The 22,156-nt window shown below is 25.6% G+C and overlaps 1 protein-coding gene across 5 annotated transcripts in view; it reads left to right on the forward strand.

Moving 5' to 3' along the window:
• Positions 1 to 19,687, forward strand: part of LOC115240786 (glutamyl aminopeptidase-like) — a 39,148-nt gene extending 19,461 nt beyond the window's left edge. For 4 of the 5 annotated variants that reach the window (XM_029816147.1, XM_029816143.1, XM_029816144.1 and 1 more), the window contains 7 exons: positions 8,186 to 8,234; positions 17,220 to 17,451; positions 17,962 to 18,152; positions 18,255 to 18,566; positions 18,672 to 18,741; positions 19,191 to 19,286; positions 19,438 to 19,687. In XM_029816147.1, coding sequence (XP_029672007.1) covers positions 8,186 to 8,234; positions 17,220 to 17,451; positions 17,962 to 18,152; positions 18,255 to 18,566; positions 18,672 to 18,741; positions 19,191 to 19,286; positions 19,438 to 19,572 — 1,085 coding nt within the window. In that variant the 3' untranslated portion in view covers positions 19,573 to 19,687. Of the gene's footprint in view, positions 1 to 8,185; positions 8,235 to 17,219; positions 17,452 to 17,961; positions 18,153 to 18,254; positions 18,567 to 18,671; positions 18,742 to 18,915; positions 19,009 to 19,190; positions 19,287 to 19,437 lie in introns of those variants that run through there. The other variant, XM_029816148.1, reaches the window with a different exon arrangement.
• Positions 19,688 to 22,156: the final 2,469 nt, after the last annotated feature.

Consider the following 22,156-nt stretch of genomic DNA (forward strand, 5'->3'; position numbering starts at 1 on the left):
AATATTAGAAAAATAAAGAAACGCAGAAAAATCAAGAAACGCTTAATAAATAAATAAATTTATTATTTATATATATTGCAAGATTGTCATATAATAACACATAATTCAAAGACTTTTCGTACTTAATTAATTTGTCCAGTTTTGTAATTTTAGATGTATGAGAATGTCCCCTATTCGCTCGCGAATCACAACTTAAAGTGATTTTACTTGAGAACAAAATTATAAATTTTTATTAATTGCGGTTTCTCTCTCTCTCTCTCCCTCTCGTTTTCTCTCTTTATAAGCAATAATTATTTCTTTAACGATGTTTAAAAATCACGTATATTTTGCCTGATGCTTCATCATTCGATAATTAAATATAATTTAGATTTACGTGCAGTAAGATAATCGAATCGCCAGTCCAAGTAATTAATATAACAAAAGGTTCCATGATGCAGCAATTGTTTAATAAATAAATAATCGAAAAACTTAAAATATTTCTAAGTTCAATATTCAGTGCATATACAACAGTGTATATAAAATATGTTATAGTATGTAAAGCAGAGCACACCTTTCAACCTATTCTATATGAGAATATATATATAAAAGGAAAGGTAAATATTAAAGACGCCTTGACTTATTGTTAGTATAACAATCTCTTATTCAGAACTTGTGCGATACAAAAAGAACTCAGAACAAACAATATCTAGTGTCTACCGCGATAATATAATCGTACATAATCGATAACAGCGATGTCGATATCTGCATTCGATATCCCTCAACTATACTTTAACGTTCTTTTATCATATTATTATTGCAGGATGCATCAAATATCTATCAGTATGTAAAATATTTCGGCAATGCAAATTGACAATAACACGATGTTCGGCTTTGATGGCGTATAGTGCGCTCGCTAATGTTTACCTGCCTTGGTCCTGTTCATTCATTCGCTCGACGACACTTGAGTAGGAAAGTAATAATGCGAGACATTACGTCAAATTCTTTCTCTAAACGCGATCGCGACCAGTATCGGAAAGTTATTTGCTATTACAATATAATTAATAATTATTTAACATTTATAAATAATATGTAACTATTTATACATATATATCGTGACGATAGATCTCGAATCGCATATTTCGTAATTTATTAATTTAATTAAATAAGAATTAAAATAATAGGAAACCAAATCATAAATTATCATTTCGTTACAATCTTTACGGACAATAATTATTTCTTTAACACATAGAGTCAAATATATTTTATCTACGATAATACTATATCATTTGACTTTTCGACGATCTAGATATAATTTGGATTAAAAACGTGCTGTAAAACGATTACATAAATGTGTATGTAATAGTACGTAAAATATTTCGGCAGCGAATTTACAATACATAATATGGTATTTGGCCTTGACAGCGTAAAAATTAGCGCGTTATTGTTTATATATCACGACTTTGTTATCATTCATACGGCGACATTTGAATAGAACTGCATTGGGACAAGACGTTCAAATTCCTTTCCTACATGTTAACAAGTATCGGGAAACAATTTGATAAGATTAATAATTAGTTATCTTTTACATATCTTAAATAATAATTATAATTTAATTTTATAACTAAACATAATTATATTATTACGATAGGTCTAGAAGCGCGTATTTCGAATGATGTATATATACAGTTAATGAAAAATCAAAGTGACAGAAATCAAAATTATAAATTATTGTTTTGTTGCGATCCTTATAAGCAATAATTATTTCTTCAAAATACGTAAAGTTAAATATATTTTGCCCGACGCTTTATCGTTCAACTTTCGACGGTATGTAAATATGATTATGATCGCGCAATTAAATAATAAAATCGCAGAATCGAATTGAGGTGAAAGCACTTGAAATAATCAGAATTGGATTCTTCTTAACAACAATTTATTCCTTACTAGCAAATAGTTAAATAAAATGTAGCAATTAGAAAAGTTTTTTAATTGGTAACTCAGAAGCGTGTCCAGTCCGCGTAAGAAAAACGTACCGAAAGAAAAGGCATACAATATAAAAAAAAGAAAATCGAAATCTGCGCGAATGTTTTTTATTACTTTATAGAGCTTGGATTCGAACGGAGTTTTCTGTCTTCCATCATACATGACACAGTACCTTCTTACCAGTGGTAACGCTCGCGAACAGAAACAATGAATTATTTATAATTTCGACGCAACCTTGCAATTTAAATGTGAAAAAAGGGAGTAGTTCCCTCTTTTTCATATCGCTTTCTATATAAAAAAAAAAAAAGCCGTGACATTTGTGTCCGTGTTGACGGCTACAATAACTGACTATGTCCTATGACTATATCCTAGGCAAACGGTTTTTCCACAGCAGAATAAAAGAGAGAATTAAATCTCCAACGATTTTAGAATAAAATCGTCGGTGATTGAGTTTCTTTAAGACTCGGAAAAACTGAGAAGGCATTCAATCTCCAATTTCCTCGCTTTCCATCAATTTCCGCACTCGCGAACTGTCCGATTCCGAGCCTTTTTATAACTTCCTTTTTTAAAAAGTTGCAATGCCGGTTGCAGGCGGCTTGATTATAATGTCTTCTACTTGTTCGATATATTTTTCACCGAGGTGCGCGATTGTCACGTTAAATTTTGTCTCGTCTTTAGTAAAACGGGCAGATGTGAACTGCGTTTCCAAAAGTTTAAACCACAACAGAATTTTGTGCGGCCAGAATCGCGGAATGCATAAATTTTCACTCATAACACTGATATTCTCACTCTTGACAACGGCGTCCGAGTTCTAGCTGCGTTATTTCCAGCTACCGGCGAGATTTTGCTACATTCGCGGACTTTAAAAAAAAAAATGTTTATTCTAGTACTTATCTCTTTTTGCTCGAATCATGTCGGGGTCACCAATTTGTGGGTGAGGTGAAGAACGTGCTCGTGAGATGATCTGAATTGGATTACTCTTAACAATAATTTATTTCCTAATAGCAAATAGTTGAATAAAATATAGCAGTTACAAAAGTATCGCGATTTGCTTGCTCGTTGCGATGAACGTGTTCCATTCGCGTTGGTAACTCGGACGAAAATGTCCAATCGTATCGATCAACGTAAGAAAAACGTACCGAAAGAAAAAGCATACAATATAAAAAAAGAAAAATGCAAATCTACCGCGCAGATGTTTTTTATTACTTTATAGCGCTTGGACTCGCACGTTTAGAGTTTTCTGTCATGCACGCCACAGAGTAATTAACATAAAGGTTTTGTGATACATCAATCGTTCACTAAATAATTAATCATAATTTAAAATATATTTGTTATACATTTTAAATATTACATGTCTAGCCTTCTTATCATACGTACGGCGATACTCGAGCAGTAACATAGTGGTACAAAACGCTTCGTATATTCTTAAATTCTATTTCCAAACGCGATCGCGATTAGTATCGAGAAACAACTTGACATAATTAATATGATTAATGTATGAATAATTATTTTTCATAGATAATATAAATGATAAAGATAAATAAAGCATTTTAACACGAAAAAACGGACGATTTCAATATATTATATTAATTAGAATAATCATAAAATATTATTTTAGAAAATCATATAAATAAATACTCTATGAAAGTACTCTGATATGAAAAATTTTCAACGTATAAAAATAAAAAATTCATAATTACAGACGTAGGAAAACGTAAATATTTATTGTTTTAAATTGTTTAGTAAATTGTATGTGAATTTAACAACACATAAATATTTAAAATTAACAAATTAACAATAAGAAGCTACACTGATTCTTAACACATAAACACAAATCTCATTTTGAATCTAAATTTTGTAGGATTTGGCAACCTCATGTATTTACGTATTTAATTGATGTCTGATATTTCGACATTGTTAGTTCTCGATCACATCTTGAAGCGGTAAGATTACATTATTGTAAACATAACGATATTAACGATTCGCAATAATAAAGTTAACTGCAACAAACAATAAGTCTTACAAGGAAAGGAATTGTATTACAATTAGCATAATATTTTCAATATACAAGGTGAGTTGCTAAAAATAGAATATTATGTATCTCTCTTTAAATATATATAAAAGATATATAGAACGCAATTTAAGTACTATTAAAATATAAACACGATGAACAAATCTTAATTTTTTTTTAAATTATCTTTTCCAAAATTGTCGACATTTCATTAAAGTTCTTTTATTTCTTTTTTATTTTTTTCTTTCTTTTTAATACAACTACATTTTTCAAAATTTTATATTTATAATGACATACTATTATTAATTGGCAACGTTACTTTAAGTTTGATTACTGATTTGCTTATGAGTATAAGCAAGTTTAAATGAGTATTTAAACCAATAACGAACAAAGATAAATGTTTATTTTCTTGTTGTTAAAAAAAATGTGTATAATATGTAATACATATGAGAATATTGGAATCGTCTATATATTAGTTTGTTGTATATTAAGGTATATATATAAGGTCTACCGGAAAGTTCTGTCCGTTTTTGGAATAAAACAAAATACAAATTTTTGTTACCGTCAATAAACTTTATTAAATAATGTAATTGCCCAACACAAAAAACATTTTAATTTCTTTAAACATTATACTCCCAAAGAAATCTGGACAATATGGGTAAGTAAAAGCTAATATATGTTAAAAGTACATTGTTATTAAATATGAATTTTTGTCATTTGTAAGACATATTTACTTTTTTACTTTCTATGATCTCTTTGTTTTACAATCTTAAACTTTATAACATATGACACTTAAATATATCATTGTAACATCTTATACGACTTTTGATCAATTCTAGTTATTATTAAATACAAAATTATGTAAATTAAAATATACATATATACTATCATCGAAAATTGAATAGTTTAGATACAATAGATCATATTTTGAATTGTTTTGTGGCATGTGTGCATAAAATAAAATATAAGATATGTCATTGTTAGTACTTTTATACGCGCGCGCGTATAAAACACACATACGCACGCGCTCGCACACACATGCATGCATGCATGCATCCAAAAGTAAAGAGAATTAATTTGTCACACAATTCATATGATATAATTCAATTAAGCTTGATTTTTAATGAAAGATGTTTGAAAGTCTTGTTATTACAATTTTTAGCTTAAAATATGATTAAAATATGATTATGTTTATAATTATTTTTATCAATTATTGAGTGCAACAAGCGCGCGCGTACCATTGTAATATAAATTTTGTGTAACGCAATAGGCAACACAAGAGAACTTATTAAATTAGACCTATCCGATAAACATTGTCTTTTGTAAGCAGACATATGTACGTTTGTGTGAACCATATGCTCTATTGGCATACTAAATAATTTATAGCCATGCACGCAACATCAGATGCGCGGGTTATGAAAGGCAGTGATTTAATAAATAAAATTTATTTTATTTTATTTTCCATTTTGTTAAATATTGCAGAAAAAGATTAGAATTTTCCGATTTATTTTTTATCAAAAGATAATATAATTGATAGGCGTAAATTATGACACTTTGTATATATATAATATGTAAAAATATTTATTCTAGCCACTATGTTAAGGATGGTATATAAAGTATAAGTTAAAGTATAAGTGTTTAGAACATAAGATTATTAATAAATTTATAATAAACTATAACGTTATCCGTTTAGAAGACATTATTTCAGATTTAAATCAGAAAATATATTAAAATTATGATTATTTGCACAAGTTTAGATTTAATACTAAACTCTTGCAAATTTAATTTTTATATGTTTTAGGGAAGCAAGTATTATATACGATGAAAATCTACATTCTGTTGCCCATAAAATAAAAATTGCGCGTTTGATAGGACATGAAATGATATCAATGGTTTGGTAATTTAATCAATCCATTATGGTCGTCTTACTTGTGGTTAATCGATGGCTTTATGTTGTTTGGAATAGATGCCACCAATTCTATCGAGGTAGTTTTCTTGTATGATTTTAGTAAAATTTTCTCTTTCTCTTAACGTATATTTTTATATTATGTTTTCTCAATATCATTTTACGCAAGTAGATAAAATCTTTAATATCATAAAAAAATTAATGATTTTTAAACTATTTATAACATTAAATATGTCATATAAAAATTGCTTAAGTTATTTATAAATTCTTTTCGTATCTATTGAACCTAAATTTTATGCTGATTGTTTGATATTTTCAAATTATAATAAAATCTGCAATCTAGAGAGAAACGTAAATAGAAAATGGCATATATGTTTGATACAATCATTTTCAATGATTTCAAATAGTTTCAATGAGATGCTGTTTCAAACACTACACATTATTCTTTGGAAAATTTTTGTATATTTTTGTAATGTTGATAAATAACAAAGTTATTTTTAACAATAGCAATTAATATTGTATGTATTGTTAATACGCACATTTCATTCGACTAAATACTCATTCAATTTTATTAAACTTTCCCTTTTTAGAATTATAGCAATTCCGAAATGTTGGATTTATTTATAGTTCAGGTTCAATTTGAATCTCTTCATTTGGACACTCATTCTTTCATGAAGCCTCTTATTACGGAAGCCAATCCCTCCGAAATTAATTCTATTTCTTTTTTTCCTCGTTATATTAAAGGTAGAATTTAATAAATATAATTAAAAAATTGCTTATAAATTTTAGAATATTTATATTATAAGAGAATATGGAACATTAATAATAAACAAATATATATTTACAGTTTAATGATCTATTGACTTTACTATGACACAATATACGATTTTATATTGACACAATATATGATAATTAAAAGTCTCTATCTTTGTCTCAACAAAATCAGATAAAATTTTTAATTTACGCAGGCAGTGTAAAATATAAATTTATTCTAGAGAGATATATAAATCATAATATATACATATATTTGAGTCTCTCAGAAATCAAATTAATCAACTCGACTTTTCATAAATCTTTTAATTTTAATACTAGAGCACTTGAGAGAAATTAGTATATTAAAATTTCAAAAATTATAAAAAATGTAGTTGGTTAATTTGGTTTTGAAAAACATTAAAAAGATATAAATCACATTGTATCATATGAATTATAGCACCATTAATATTGCGTATGCTGCAGCATCTAATTACCGATGAATTGTTTCGGATGAGTATCTACCTATATCTAAATGAGCAGTGAGTGTAATATGAATATTATAAATACATAATATATATATATAAAATTCTAATATATTATTTACTTATGTCATAAAATTCAGCATATTAAATATTATAGTTACGTAAGTTCTACAACATGTATAAATTAAATAATACTTTGATATTTTTGGATGTACAATTTATAATTAGTACAGTTTTTAATGTGTTAATAATGTCAAAATTTTACAAATATAGTGCGCTTAATTCGACAACTCCCGATGATTTCTGGGCCGTTATGCAAACTGCTGTAGATGAATCACATAATGATCCCTATATTAAACAATACATTCCTTCTTTAAAAACATTGATATATAATTGGACCACATATATGGGTTATCCTGTATTGAAAATAACGCAAAATTATTCTGAAAATAGTATGAATATAGCAATATACAAGAATATAAAAAATTACGATATATTTGAAGAAAATCTTTTCTGGATACCTGTGACTTATACTACGCAGACTGAACCAAACTTTACGAAGCTTAAGTATCCACTTTATGACGAAAGATTAATATTTATGTGCTCAGACAAGCCGTCTGAACAAGTTATTATAAATGAAGATGGTTGGGTGATATTTAATCTACAACAAGCTGGTGAGAATATCGATGAGAATATATTTTTATTATATTTTACATAATTAAAGTTTTAAACTGTTGTATAATTTTATTTATATCTTTTCTTAATAAAAGCACGCATTACATAAATAAACATATAAGTAACATTATATAATATTTTAAAAAATATTGTATGAGGTATTCTGCATTCTACTATCAATGAACATGAGATAAATTCAATTCTGCATATTCTTTGATTATTATTTAAACTAAAATAAATTTGGATTTATTCACAATTACTTACATAGCTTAATTCTACATCTTATTTAGTACTCGAAATTATTCTCAATATTTAAAATGCAGATAATCATAAATATTTTTTAATAAATTCCAAATTAGATGAAAATTAAATAATATATAAAAAAATTATTTATTACAGGATACTATCGCGTTAATTATGATCCCGAAAACTGGCAAAAAATTGCAAAATATTTGAACTCTAAAGAATTTAAATATATGTATATTAGATATGCTTATATATTTATGCAGTATAAAACGTATTATAAATAATACAAAAAAGATCATATAATTTTGTAAGCGGGTTATATATTGTTAATGAATCAAAGTTTAATTTATATATTTACATATACATCATAATATAAATACGCAAATTATTATAAATACTAATAAATCTATGTAATATATAATATTCAATAATTTTTAGAACAAAATAACAAAAATATTGAGCGATCTACTTCGAAAAATAAAATATGCAGAAGATTCTGAAGAAAATGATCTTACTAAATGTTTAAGGCAAAAAGCCATTAAATGGGCATGTATTCTCGATGATTTGGAGTGTCTGACACAAGCTTATAAAAAATTGTTAAAGCATATTAGAAAGCTGGAAACAACTAAGTAATTTTTCTTAACGTTACCGTCTTTTACACTTTTCATTTTATATTCAAAACAGTGTTTAATAAGTTATTAGATCAAGATACAATATTATAAGTTAAATTAAAATATTATTTTTTTCGGATATTACAGACTTTTGCCATGGTGGAAGGAATGGATATACTGTAAAGGTTTGATGTTAGCAAACAGTCCGATTTGGCATGCAGTGGTAAAAATTTCAATTTCAGAGAAAAACACAGACAGATTTTCAGAATTTTTAGCTTGCGCTTCAAATAATATCATAGATGATTATTTAGAATCAATTATGTTCAAAGAAAATAAAAATTCTGGTGAATTAGACATCAAAAGACGTATTAATAGCTTTCTTTTTATTATTGCAAAACATGCAAAACACTATAATGTGCTTCCAAATATATTAAGAAATTTCGATAAATTGAAACCAAGGTAATAACCAGAAATATTTTTTTCTTAAAAAACGCATGTTTTTATAATTACGAAAATTTGTTACGTACAGGTATTAATTATATGTATACGCTATTTTGTTTTGATAGGGGTATAAATAGGATTGCACTATTTATTGTTATTGTTAATCATGTGTATTCTAAGGGACGATTAAACGAGGTAAATTTTATATAAACCTAATTATAAATTTTCTATTATTAAACTTATTTATATCTATATATGTATTATATATGTATATAGATATGTATTATACATATATATAATACTGCAGACTTTTTATAAAATCAATTTTTTGACAAATAGCTCACCTTTTTTATAAAACGCGTTAAGTTCTTAAGAGACCAAATTAAATTACTATTCAACTTTGTTGACAATAAATGTCGAAATAATTTATTTTAATTAGATCAGGAAAATTATGAAAAATATCATTGAGACTGAAGCGCACAAAGATCATATTAAACGTATATACAAGAAAAAAAGAACTTTTTTTGACAGCGTAAGTTTTATGAAAAGTTTTTCAAGAGTTACATTTATTTATATATTAAGTTTTTATTAGTAAAATTTATATCGTTGATATATGTCATATAAGCAGTATTTGTGTTTTAAGTATGCTAGACTTTTAAAATGAGATATAATTTAATGTCAAAATAATCTATTTCAGGCAATTATTGAAGCAGATTTTTACGAATATAAAAATCTTGTGAAGCAATGGATGTTGTATGCTGAACACAAACTACAAATGCGCTTGTCTGAAATTGAGAGACAGATAAGCTATCTAGAGATATTTTTAGAATAAATAAAGTTAAATGTGAATAATTACAATCACAGCAAAAAATTTAAAGCAATAGTTCTAAAAAGTACATATATACAGAGATTTATAGATATATAGATATATACAAAATATGTAGATTTATGTCTAATGATTTACGTATATTTACAAGTATAATCAATAATTATTTATAATAATAATATAAATAATATATTCTTAATTTTATATAATAATTATTTATATTATTTATTAATAATAGCAATATTATAATTAATATTATTGTAATATTATTAATGTTAGAACAATTATTATATTGTGATATATATATCGCTTTTCAATATTATTAAGCATAATATTTTGTTAATATTATTCTTAACATTATCACATCATTCATTTTTAATTTTTGTTAATCTGTAATAATACTTTGAATGTAATATAATAATTAATTAGTGGTTTTAATAAGTAGTTATAATATAGTATATAATAGATATAATCAGTAGTTATAATATTATTATTCACATTCCGAGAAAAAATAGACATAAGATCATATATAGCCATATATTATATTCACTACACAAAGTTTTTATGTAAACTGTGACATAAATTTATTTTTGAATAAAAATATTTTTATGAAATTTTCTTGTGTATTTTAAAACATTTTTTAATAGAAAATTATAAAATTTTGGTTTTAACTTAATAACTATAATATATTACAATTAATTTTTTTAACTATAATTGTAACTATCGTTACTGTACTTACGGGCTATAATAATTTCTAATGATATTTATTGTTAGATTAAAATATATGTCTTTTCATACTTTATTGTTTGACTTTTCGACGATTTAAGTATAATTCGGATTGAGAACGTGCACTGTGTAAAACAATCGAATGATAAAATCGAGTAATTAACATAACGAGAAACTTTTGATATATTAATTGTTTAGTACAAAATTAATCAATACTTTAAAATACTTTTACAATATTATTATTAATATTCGGCATTTATATATGTTATAGTACTTAAAATATTTTAGCAACAAATTAATAATAATTACGCGATATTTAGTTTTTGCCATATACAGGGTGGTTCTCGTAACGGTCGCCACGATTTTTAAGGCACTTACAATAATCTGACATAAAAAAGTCATAAACAAAAATTTATCAGTTTCTAACCGGCAACAAATTGCAATAATAAAAATTGATAGTGCGCTGTTGTTTATATACTACGGCCCTGTTATCGTATGGCGATAAGAGATTAATAATTTAAGACACTCGGTCGAATTTCTTTTCTAAATGCGATCACAATAAATATCGGGAAATAATTTGATGTAATTAATATGATTAATGTGTGAATAATTAATTTTCATGAATATTATAAATGATAGAGATGAATACAGCATTTTAACATGATTAAAGAACAAATGATTTTAATATATATAAATTCGAATAATCATAAATATTAATTAGAATAATCATAAAATATTATTTAAAAACACAAATATTTATTTCTTTATATTGTTTGTTAAATTGTATGTAAAATTAACAACAAAATATAAATATTTAAAAATAAACAATAAAAATCTTCAATGATTCTTAACACGTAAATATAAATCTTATTTTAAATCTAGATTTTGTAGGACTTGGTAACCTTACGTATTTACATATTTTTACGTATTTATTTGATGTCTGTTATTTCGACATTGTGAGTCTTCGATCGTCTCTTGAAGAGGTAAGATTACATTAGTATAAATATAACGATACATATAAGGATATTAACGATTCCAACTAAATCTTACAAAGAAAGGAATTGTATTATAATTAGCATAACATTTCTAATATTCAGAGTGAGTAGCCAAAAACAGAATATTATGTATCTCTCTTTAAAGATACATAAAAGATATATATAACGCGATTTAAGTACTACTAAAGTATGAATACAATGAACAGATATTAATTTCTTTTAAATTATCTTTTCCAAAATTGTCGACATTTTATTAAAGTTTTATTTCGTTTTAATAAAACTATATATTTTTCTAAATTTTATATATGTATATTGCATCTAACAAGAACATTGATTTTATTTATTATAATATTATTATGAAATATTTCTGAATTAAAAAATTTAAGGTTAAACCAGAAATTTTTAAATATTTAAATTTATATTTAATTTACACATTTTGAAATGGGTAATAGAAAATTTTGTATTGACATACGATCATTAATTTGCAACGTTACTTAAAGCTCCATTACTCATTCGCTTATACTCATTCAAACGAACAACGAACGAACGATGATGCGCATAATATGTAACATATATGAAAAGATTCGAATTGTCTATAATCTAGTTTGCTATATATTACATATTATATACGTATGTGTATGTATGTAAGTACGTATGTTTGTATATTGTTTGTATATGTCTGAAGAGGCATACCAAACGAGTTGAAAAAAATTTGATTCCTCGTTCGTTCGTTAGTTCGCTAAAGACACAATCACCTAAAAAATAACAAATATTGAAAATAATGTTGATAAAAGTAGGTCATCACAGAGATATTCATCATGGATGAAATTGTTATTATTCGAGAGAACTAATTCTAAGAAAGTTAGCACTTTATAGATTTATTGTCTAAATTTTATTTTATATTTGTCTTTCTTTCACTAGGGAAAGCTACTACAGATACCAAAATATTGATATGGCATTTGTAAGACTGTTATTTTATGGTGGTCTCATATTTATCACCGCGACAGCTTCTTCTGTCGTTGAAAAGTCGAAAAGGTCCTTGATAACATGGAATACTCTTTTTGATGCTGTCGTGCCTGTCCATTACGATGTCAAGCTAATATCATATTTTAAAGAAAACCAAGAAAGAGATGAAATATTTGAATTGTATGAAATAGATATAGAAAAGTATCAAATAAAAAATAGCATCGTTCTCTACGGTGAATTGAATGTCACTATCGATATTTTACATCCAACTTCAAAAATATTGTTAAATTCATCGAGATCAATACTCCATTTACGGAGTTTTGATAAACATGGATACTCCGTTTACGGAGTTATAACGAACAAGAATACTTTGCATTATAATTTAGTGCTGAATTTAGAACATGATGCTGCAACAGAAACTTGTCTTCTTTATTTCAATGTTCAGTTAGCACGTGGAAGTTACATACTGAATATAAAATTTCTCAATGCAATTAATAACACAGAAAACATTATAATTCCTATATGGGATATATTCTATAAGCAATCTGGACAATATGAGTAAGTAAATGCTAATATACGTTAAAAGTATATTGTTATCAAATATAAATTTTTATCATTTGTAAGACATATTTACTTTTTTACTTTCTATGATCTCTTTGTTTTACAATCTTAAACTTTAACATATCACACTTAAATATATCATTGTAACATCTTACACAATTTTTAATCAGTTCTAGTTATTATTAAAAACAAAAAGAAAATGTAAATTAAAAAATATAATATCATCGAAAATTAAATGGTTTTGATACAATAGATTATATTTCATATTGTTTTGTGGTATGTGTGAGTAAAATAAAATATAAAATGTGTACGCGCGCGCATATACACATATACACACATACACGTACGCACACAGGCACGCACGCGCACAAGAGTGAAGAGAATAAATTTGTTACACAATTCACATATGATATTATTTAATTAATTTTGATATTTTCAATGAAAAATTTTTAAAAGTGTTGTTATTACGATTTGTGGCTTAAAATATTTGTTTATAATTATTTTTATCAATTATTGAGGGCAACAATAGTGCGCGCAATGTACATTCTGTGTAATACATAATAGACAATACAAAAGTATTTATTAAATAAGACTTAACCAATAAGCATTATTTTTTAAGCAAACATATATACGTGTGAACCGTGTACTATTGGTGTACCGTACAATTTGTAGCTATGCTCGCACTATCAAACGCGCGATTTATGAATGACAATGATTAAATAAGTTTTATTAATTTAATTATTTATTTATTTTATTTTATTTCCCGCTTTGTTAAGTATTGGAAATTTAGAACTTTCTGATTCATTTTTTTATCAACAAATAATGTAATTGATGGGCTGAAATATATATATATATATATATATATTCCAGCCGCTATGTTAAAAATGGTCTAATGCCATTGATAATTAACAATTCACTGTTATCAAATCAAATTAATATTATTAAAATGTCGTAGGTGGTCGTATGCAACACATTTTCATGCGATTGGTGCTCAACGATTATTTCCGTGCTGGGACAAACCGACAATAAAGGCCACTTTCAACATTTGCATAAAGCATCATCGTCATTACGAAGTTTTTTCAAATATGCCGATACGAAAAGAGGAAATATCTAAATATGAAAAATATAAAACGGCAACACGTACAAAGTGGACATATTTTCATATCACTCCTGCAATGTCCACTGATATCGTGACGCTTGTAATCACGCCAGTACCTGCGATTTACACATTTGGCATATATTATTCTAAAGCACACATAACACATAAATCAGAGGAAAGTAATATCATTATATGCTTTAGGCCTGAACTATATAATCATTTTCAATATGCTTACAAGATTGCACATGAAATAGTGTTACAAATGAAAGTCAAATGGAGAGACTTACCGATTCCAACAGTACAATTTACCGCAATTTTTGATTTGTTATACGACAATCAGAACTGGGGACTAGTGTTAAATAGGTAATATAAAAATTAGAAAAAAATATTATTCCATTGAAACACAATTTTTGTAAGAATCAAAATTAGAAATACATAAAATTATCCGTTTAAATGACATTTCTTAGTTTTAAATCAGAAAATATATTAAAAATATTATTATTTGCACAAGTTTATGTTTAATATTTGCAAATTTTATTTCTATATGTTTTAGAGAAATAAATATTCTGTACGATGAAAAAATACATTCTGTTGCGCATAAAATAAATGTTGCGCGGTTGGTAGGACGTGAAATAATATATCAATGGTTTGGTAATTTAATCAATCCATTATGGTCGTCTCACTTATGGTTAATTGATGGCCTTACTACATTGTTTGCAATGGATGCCATCAATTCTATAGAGGTAATTTTCTTATATATTTTTAATAATATTTTCTTTTTCTCTTAATGTATATTTTTATGTCGGATACTATGTTTCCTCAATATCATTTTACACAAGTAAATAAAATCTTTGATCTTAAGAAAATAAATGATTTTTGAACTATTTATAACATTAAATATGTCATATGAAAATTGCTTAAGCTATTTATAAATTCTTTTTGTATCTGTTAAGTCTAAATTGTATGCTGATCGTTTGACATTTTTAAATTATTATAAAATCTGCGATGTAGAGAAAAACGTAGATAGGAAATGGCATACATACATTTGTTACAATCATTTTCAATGAGTTCAAATAGACATGCTGTTTCAAACACTACACATTATCTTTTGAAAAATTTTGCCATATCTTTGTAATGTTGATAAACAACAAATTTATATCTAACAATAGCGATTAATCAATATTGTTAATATGTATATTTCATTCGATTAAATACTCATTCAATTCTATTAAAACTTTCTTCTTTAGAATTGCAAAAATTCCGAAATGTTGGATTTATTCATAGTACAGGTTCAATTTGATTCTCTTCGTTTGGACACTCTTTATAACGGAAGTCAATCCCTCCGAAATTAATTCTCTTTCTTCTTTTCCCCGTTATATTAAAGGTAAAATTTAATAAATATAATTGATAAAAAATGTTTATAAATTTTAGAACATTTATATTAGAAAAGAATATGGAACATTAATAATAAACAAATATATGTTTACAGTTTAATGATTTATTGACTGTATTATGACACAATATAAGATATTATATTGACAAAATATATTATAATTAAAAGTCTATCTTGGTCTAAAAAATATCAGATAACATTTTTAATTTACGCAGGCACAGTGTAAAATACAAATTTGTTCTAGAAATATCTAAATCATAATATATACATATATTTGAGCCTTTCAGAAATCAAATTAATCAACTCCACCTTTTATAAATCTTTTAATTTTAATGCTAGAGCACATGAGGGAGATTAGTATATTAAAATTTTAAAAATTACAAAAAATGTATTTGGTTAATTCGGTTTCTGAAAAATATAAAAAAAATATAAATCACATTGTATCATATGAATTGTAGCACCATTAATATTGCGTATGCTGCAGTATCTAATTACCGATGAAGTGTTCCGGGAAAGTATTTACCTGTATCTAAATAAGCAGTAAGTGTAATTTGAATATTATAAAAACATAAAATTTCATATATTATTTATTTATGTCATAAAATTCAGCATATTAAATATTATAGTTATGTAAGTTCTACAACATGTGTAAATTAAATAATACTTTGATATTTTTGGATGTACAATTTATAATTAGTATAATTTTTACTGTGTTAATAATGTCAAAATTTAACAAATATAGTGCGCTTAATTCGACAACTCCCGATGATTTCTGGGCCGTTATGCAAACTACTGTAGATGAATCACATAATGATCCCTATATTAAAAAACACATGCCTTCTTTAAAAACGATGATATATAATTGGACCAGTATGGATTATCCAGTGTTGAAAATAACGCGAGATTATTCTAAAAACAGTACGAATATAACAATAGAAAATTACGATATATTTGAGGAAAATCTTGTCTGGATACCTGTGACTTATACTACGCAGAATGAAACAAACTTTACAAAGCTTAAGTATCCATTTTATGACGAAAGATTAATTGTTATGCGGTCAGATAAGCCGTCAGAACAAGTTATTATAAATGAAACTGGTTGGGTGATATTCAATTTACAACAAGCTGGTGAGAATATCGATGAGAATAAACTTTTATTATATGTATTTTACATAATTAAAGTCTTAAATTGTTGTATAATTTTGTTTATATTCTCTTTTAATAAGAGCACGCATTATACAAATAAACATATATAAGTAACATTATATAATATCTCAAATAATATTATATGAAGTATTCAACGAATATGAAATAAATTCAATTCTGCATATTTTTTGATTATTATTTAGACTAAAATAAATTGAAGTTGATTCACAATTACTTATATAGCTTAATTCTATGTCTTATTTAATACTTGAAATTACTCTCAATATGTAAAATGCAAATAATAATAAATATTTTTTAATAAATCTCCAATTAGATGAGAATCTGATAATATATAAAAAAATTATTTATTACAGGATACTATCGCGTTAATTATGATCCCGAAAACTGGCAAAAAATTGCAAAATATTTGAATTCTAAAGAATTTACGAAAATACATGTTCTTAATCGTGCTAAAATTATCGACGACGCATTTTATTTTATGGTAAAGCACCAACTCGATTCTTCTATATTCTGGAAATTAACAAACTATCTTACACGAGAGACAAATTATATAGCTTGGTATCCTATGATTAAAGTTTTTGAATACATGTCGAGCGTCTTTCCACTTCCAAATGAAGGAGTCCAAAATATTAAGGTAAATAGCATTAGATTTGATCAATAGAAGAGTTTGTAGTTTATTTCATGTCATATTTTTCAAGCAAATAAAATGTACCTTAAAAAAATTCAATTATGTTTGTTTATAAGCTTATTTAAACTAAAAATAGAAATTTTAGGGAAAGCTTTTATTTCAGTTTTATACTGCAGATGTTAAACATACGTTATAGATTTATTAATACTTATCTTTCTCATGTTTTAATGTGTGATTTTCTAATAAAATTTAAATTTAAAATTATACGTGTAATTGAAATGTAGACTGAGACTGTCGAAGGAACAACGACGATAGTCCATGTTTTAATTAAACGTACTTTATACAATATTTGTCAAAACTTTTATTAAGAGCTAATTATATAATGTGACATTTCACTTGTAAATTATTGAGCATTTTTTTAAATTTTTATATCTATGTATGCATCATAATATAAATACGCAAATTTTCATACATAATAATAAATCTATATAATATATAATATTTAATAATTTTTAGGACAAAATAACAAGAATGTTGCGCTTTCTATTGCGGAACATAAATTACGAAGAAGATTCTGAGGAAAATGATCTTACTAAATGTTTAAGGCAAGAAGCCATTAAATGGGCATGTATTCTTAATGATTTGAACTGTCAGATGGTAGCTCATGATAGATTGTTAGAGCGTATTCAAATGCTGAAAACAAATAAGTAATTTTTTTTAATATTACTGTTTTTTTTCATCTTATATTCAACACAATGTTTAATAAGTTAAATTTTTATATAAAATATTAATTTTTTCGGATGTTATAGACTTTTGCCATGGTGGGAAGAATGGATATACTGTAAAGGTTTAATGTTAGCAAACAGTCTAGTGATTTGGCAAGGTGTCATAAACATTTCAACTTTAGAGAACAAAGGAGACAGATTTTCAGAATTTTTAGCTTGCGCTCCAAGTAATTTCATAAACAAATCTTTAGAAATTCTATTCGAAGATAATGAATATTTGAATTCAATGGAAGTCAGAAGACGTATTAATAGTTTTTGTTTAATTATTGCAAAGCATGCAAAACACCATAATGTGCTTTCAAATATATTAAAAAATTTCTATACATTGAAGCCACGGTAATAAACAGAAATATTTTTTTCTTGAAAAACGCGTTTTTATAATTACGAAAATTTGTTACGCATAGGTAATAATTATATGTATATGCTATTTTGTTTTGATAGGGGTACGGATGGGATTGCACTATTTATTGCTATTGTTAATCATGTGTACTCTAAGGAACAATTAGACAAGGTATATTTTATATAAATCCAATTATAAGCTTTTTATTATTAAACTTATTTATATTTATATATGCATTATACACATAGATATGCATTATACATATATATAATGCTGCAGACTTTTTATAAAATCAACTTTTTGACAAAGAGCTTAGCTTTTTTATAAAACGTTTGATCTTTGTAGATCAACATTTAAAGACTGAATTTATAAGGAGCTGCAACACACACACACACACACACACGCGCGCGCGCGCGCGCACGGCGCGCACATCCACACGCATGCACATACACCCACATGTATGTATGTATATATATATATATATTTTTTTTTTCTTTTTTAATTTTCATCATGCTGAGAATAATATTAAAAATAATATTCCGTTAAATTCTTTAGACACTGAATTAAATTACTACTTAACTTTGTTGATAATAAATTTCAAAATAATTTATTTTATCTAGATTAGAGAAAATATGAGAAATATCATTGAGGCAGAAGTGTACAGAATTCATTATAAACGTATATGCAAGAAAATCTTTAGATGTTTTTTAGAGGATGTAAGTTTTATGAATTCAAAAGTTATACTTATTTATATNAGTTTTTATTATTGAAACTTATATCTTTGATATACGTCATATAAGTAGTGTTTGTTTTTTAATTAGATTTTTAAGATGAAATAAAATTTAATGTCAAAATAATCTATTTCAGACAGTTATTGAACAACATTTTCGCATGTATAAGGATATTGTGGAACAATGGATGTTGTATGCTGAACGCAAACTACAAATGCGCTTGTTTGAAATTGAGAGGCAGATAAGCTATCTTCAGACTTTTTTAGAATAAAAATGTTGAATGTGAATAGCTACAATCACAGCAAAAAGTTTTAAGCGATGATTCTAATAAGTACATATATATAATAGATATTTATAGATATATAGAACATATAGATTTATGTATGTATAATGATTAGAAAAACAAATTTAAAAAATAATTTATTATTATTGAAAATTTATAAAATAACTTTTTAATTAGAGAAAAACTTGGCACTGCTAAACCGAACATATGCTAATTAACGTGTTATTTACATTTTGAATTTTTGCTGCGCCAAGTTTTTCTTTAATTACAAAGTTATTTTATACTTAAATTTGTTTTTTTAATAAAAAATTTTTTTGTCTTAAATATATTCTACTATTTTAATCACACTGCAATTTGATACAATTTTTAATATTACAAATAGTAATAAATAAATTTTGTAACATAAATTTTTATTAGTTGGCGTAATATTCTTATCATATTTTAGTTTGAATATGACAGTGTTTTTGTATTAAAATAATTAAAATAACACTATTTTGTATAAGAATTTTTCACAATAAATTGAAATAACATTATTTTGTATAAGAGTTGTTTTACAGCAAAAGACGCTTGTGCGCGTGCACTTGGCGCTTTTTTCTCCTTTTTTTAAAAAAAGGTAATTTTTTAACAGTTATATCTTTTTTTTTTTTTAATGTGTTATATACATGTCTTGCTACTGTATACATGCTTACGAGCAGTCAGATAAAATGAATATATCTATTATATTTCTGAATTATAAAAAGCAACCCTTTTATTTCTTTGATTTCTATTGAACAATATCTATTTGTACATTCTTTTTTAAAAAAAAATTATTATCATTAAAATTAAAATATATTATTATATGCTTGTGCTATGCTATAAATTGTTTGATTAATCCGTCTTGTATCTTGATTATATATCAAAAGCGAAAAATGTAAAAAGGAATCCAGTGTATTGAAATGCATTTGTCAAAGGATTGTCATCATATAGTTATTTGTCATGCATCATATGCAATTATAGGTATAAGTAACATTGGTGAAACACAGTCTGTGATCAAGCCTTATAAATTTCTATTTCTATTTTATTTCTATTTCTATCTATTCTTTTTAATAATTTATAAATTTTTATAATAAATTTATAAATACATTTATTTTTCAATGGAACTAGAAAAATTTTTCAAGCTATTAAGATTTTGACAAAATCTGCGGCAACATGCCTATTGCAAACCAACATATTGTAACCAATCTTTGTATCGATACTAAAAAGAACAAAATAATCAATAATATCAGTTTTAATATAAATTTCTTTTGTCAAATATATATATACCAAATAGCATTCCGACAGATGGAAAAATACAATGTAATAGATCTATTATATTCATTAACGATACTGAAACATGCTTCATCTATTTCAAGCAATGCATTCGCATCGAAACAAGAATTGACTACAATATGTTGATTTGCAATAAACATGATGCCACAGGCTTTTTCAAAATCTTATTAACAGCTTGAAAAATTCTTCTGTTTCCACTGAAAAATAAATGTATATTTATAAATTATTCATAAGATATGCATTAACTTTACAGACTGCGTTTCACCAATGATATTTATTCTTATCTGTAGTTGCATATGATGCATGACGAATAACTATATGATGACACTTCTTTGACGAGTGTACTCAAATATACTAAATTCTTGTGTGTGTATGCCTATATTACTGTTCGCAGTTATCCATACTGGTTTTTAACAGATATTTGACGTTAAATTTTAAATTTTCCAGAGTGCAACATTATATAACATATGCATTATAGTATTTATGCATTAATTATGCGCTATTATATCGAGATAATTTTGATTTTTGCGCTGCAATCCTTAAGAAACTTTTCTCTTGAAGCAAAGGGCGAGATGTTTGTCATATAACTTGTTTAAAATTGCAAAAAATAGGAAAATTAATCACACACGATAACTTTTCGATTTATGCGCTATTATATCGAGATGATTTTGATTTTTACGTTGCAACCCTTAAGGAACTTCCTTCTTAAAACGAAAGGGGACATTCTCGTATGATATGTCTAAAATGATAAAACTGAATAAATTAATCAAATACAAGTCTTGAATTATGCATTATGAGTCTTTGAATTATGCATTATTATACGACACAATGACTTTTGCGTTACAATCTTGCTATATATATAAATAATAAATTTATTTATTTATTAAGCGTGTGTAAAATAAGAAACAACTTTTTTTTCTTTGAGAGGGGACATAGCGGATATATAAAAAAAGTTTGAAAGATTACAAATACCTTAAAGTTTATATTTATTTTTAATATCTTTATATACGTATATACATATAATATCATTATATATATAATATAATTAAATATCAGAAAAATATAGAAATGCAGAAAAATCAAGAAACGCTTAATAAGCTTAATAAATAAATAAATTTATTATTTATATATATTGTAATATTGTAACGCAAAAGTCATTATCATATAATAACACATAGACGTACGAGAATGTCTCTTATTCGCCCGCGAATTTTTAAGTTGTGATTTCACTTGAGAGCAAAATTATAAATTTTTGTCTTGTTGC

The sequence above is a fragment of the Formica exsecta genome, unplaced genomic scaffold (assembly GCF_003651465.1).
Source record: "Formica exsecta isolate Colony F162 unplaced genomic scaffold, ASM365146v1 scaffold451, whole genome shotgun sequence".
In the NCBI taxonomy this organism is placed as follows: domain Eukaryota; kingdom Metazoa; phylum Arthropoda; class Insecta; order Hymenoptera; family Formicidae; genus Formica; species Formica exsecta.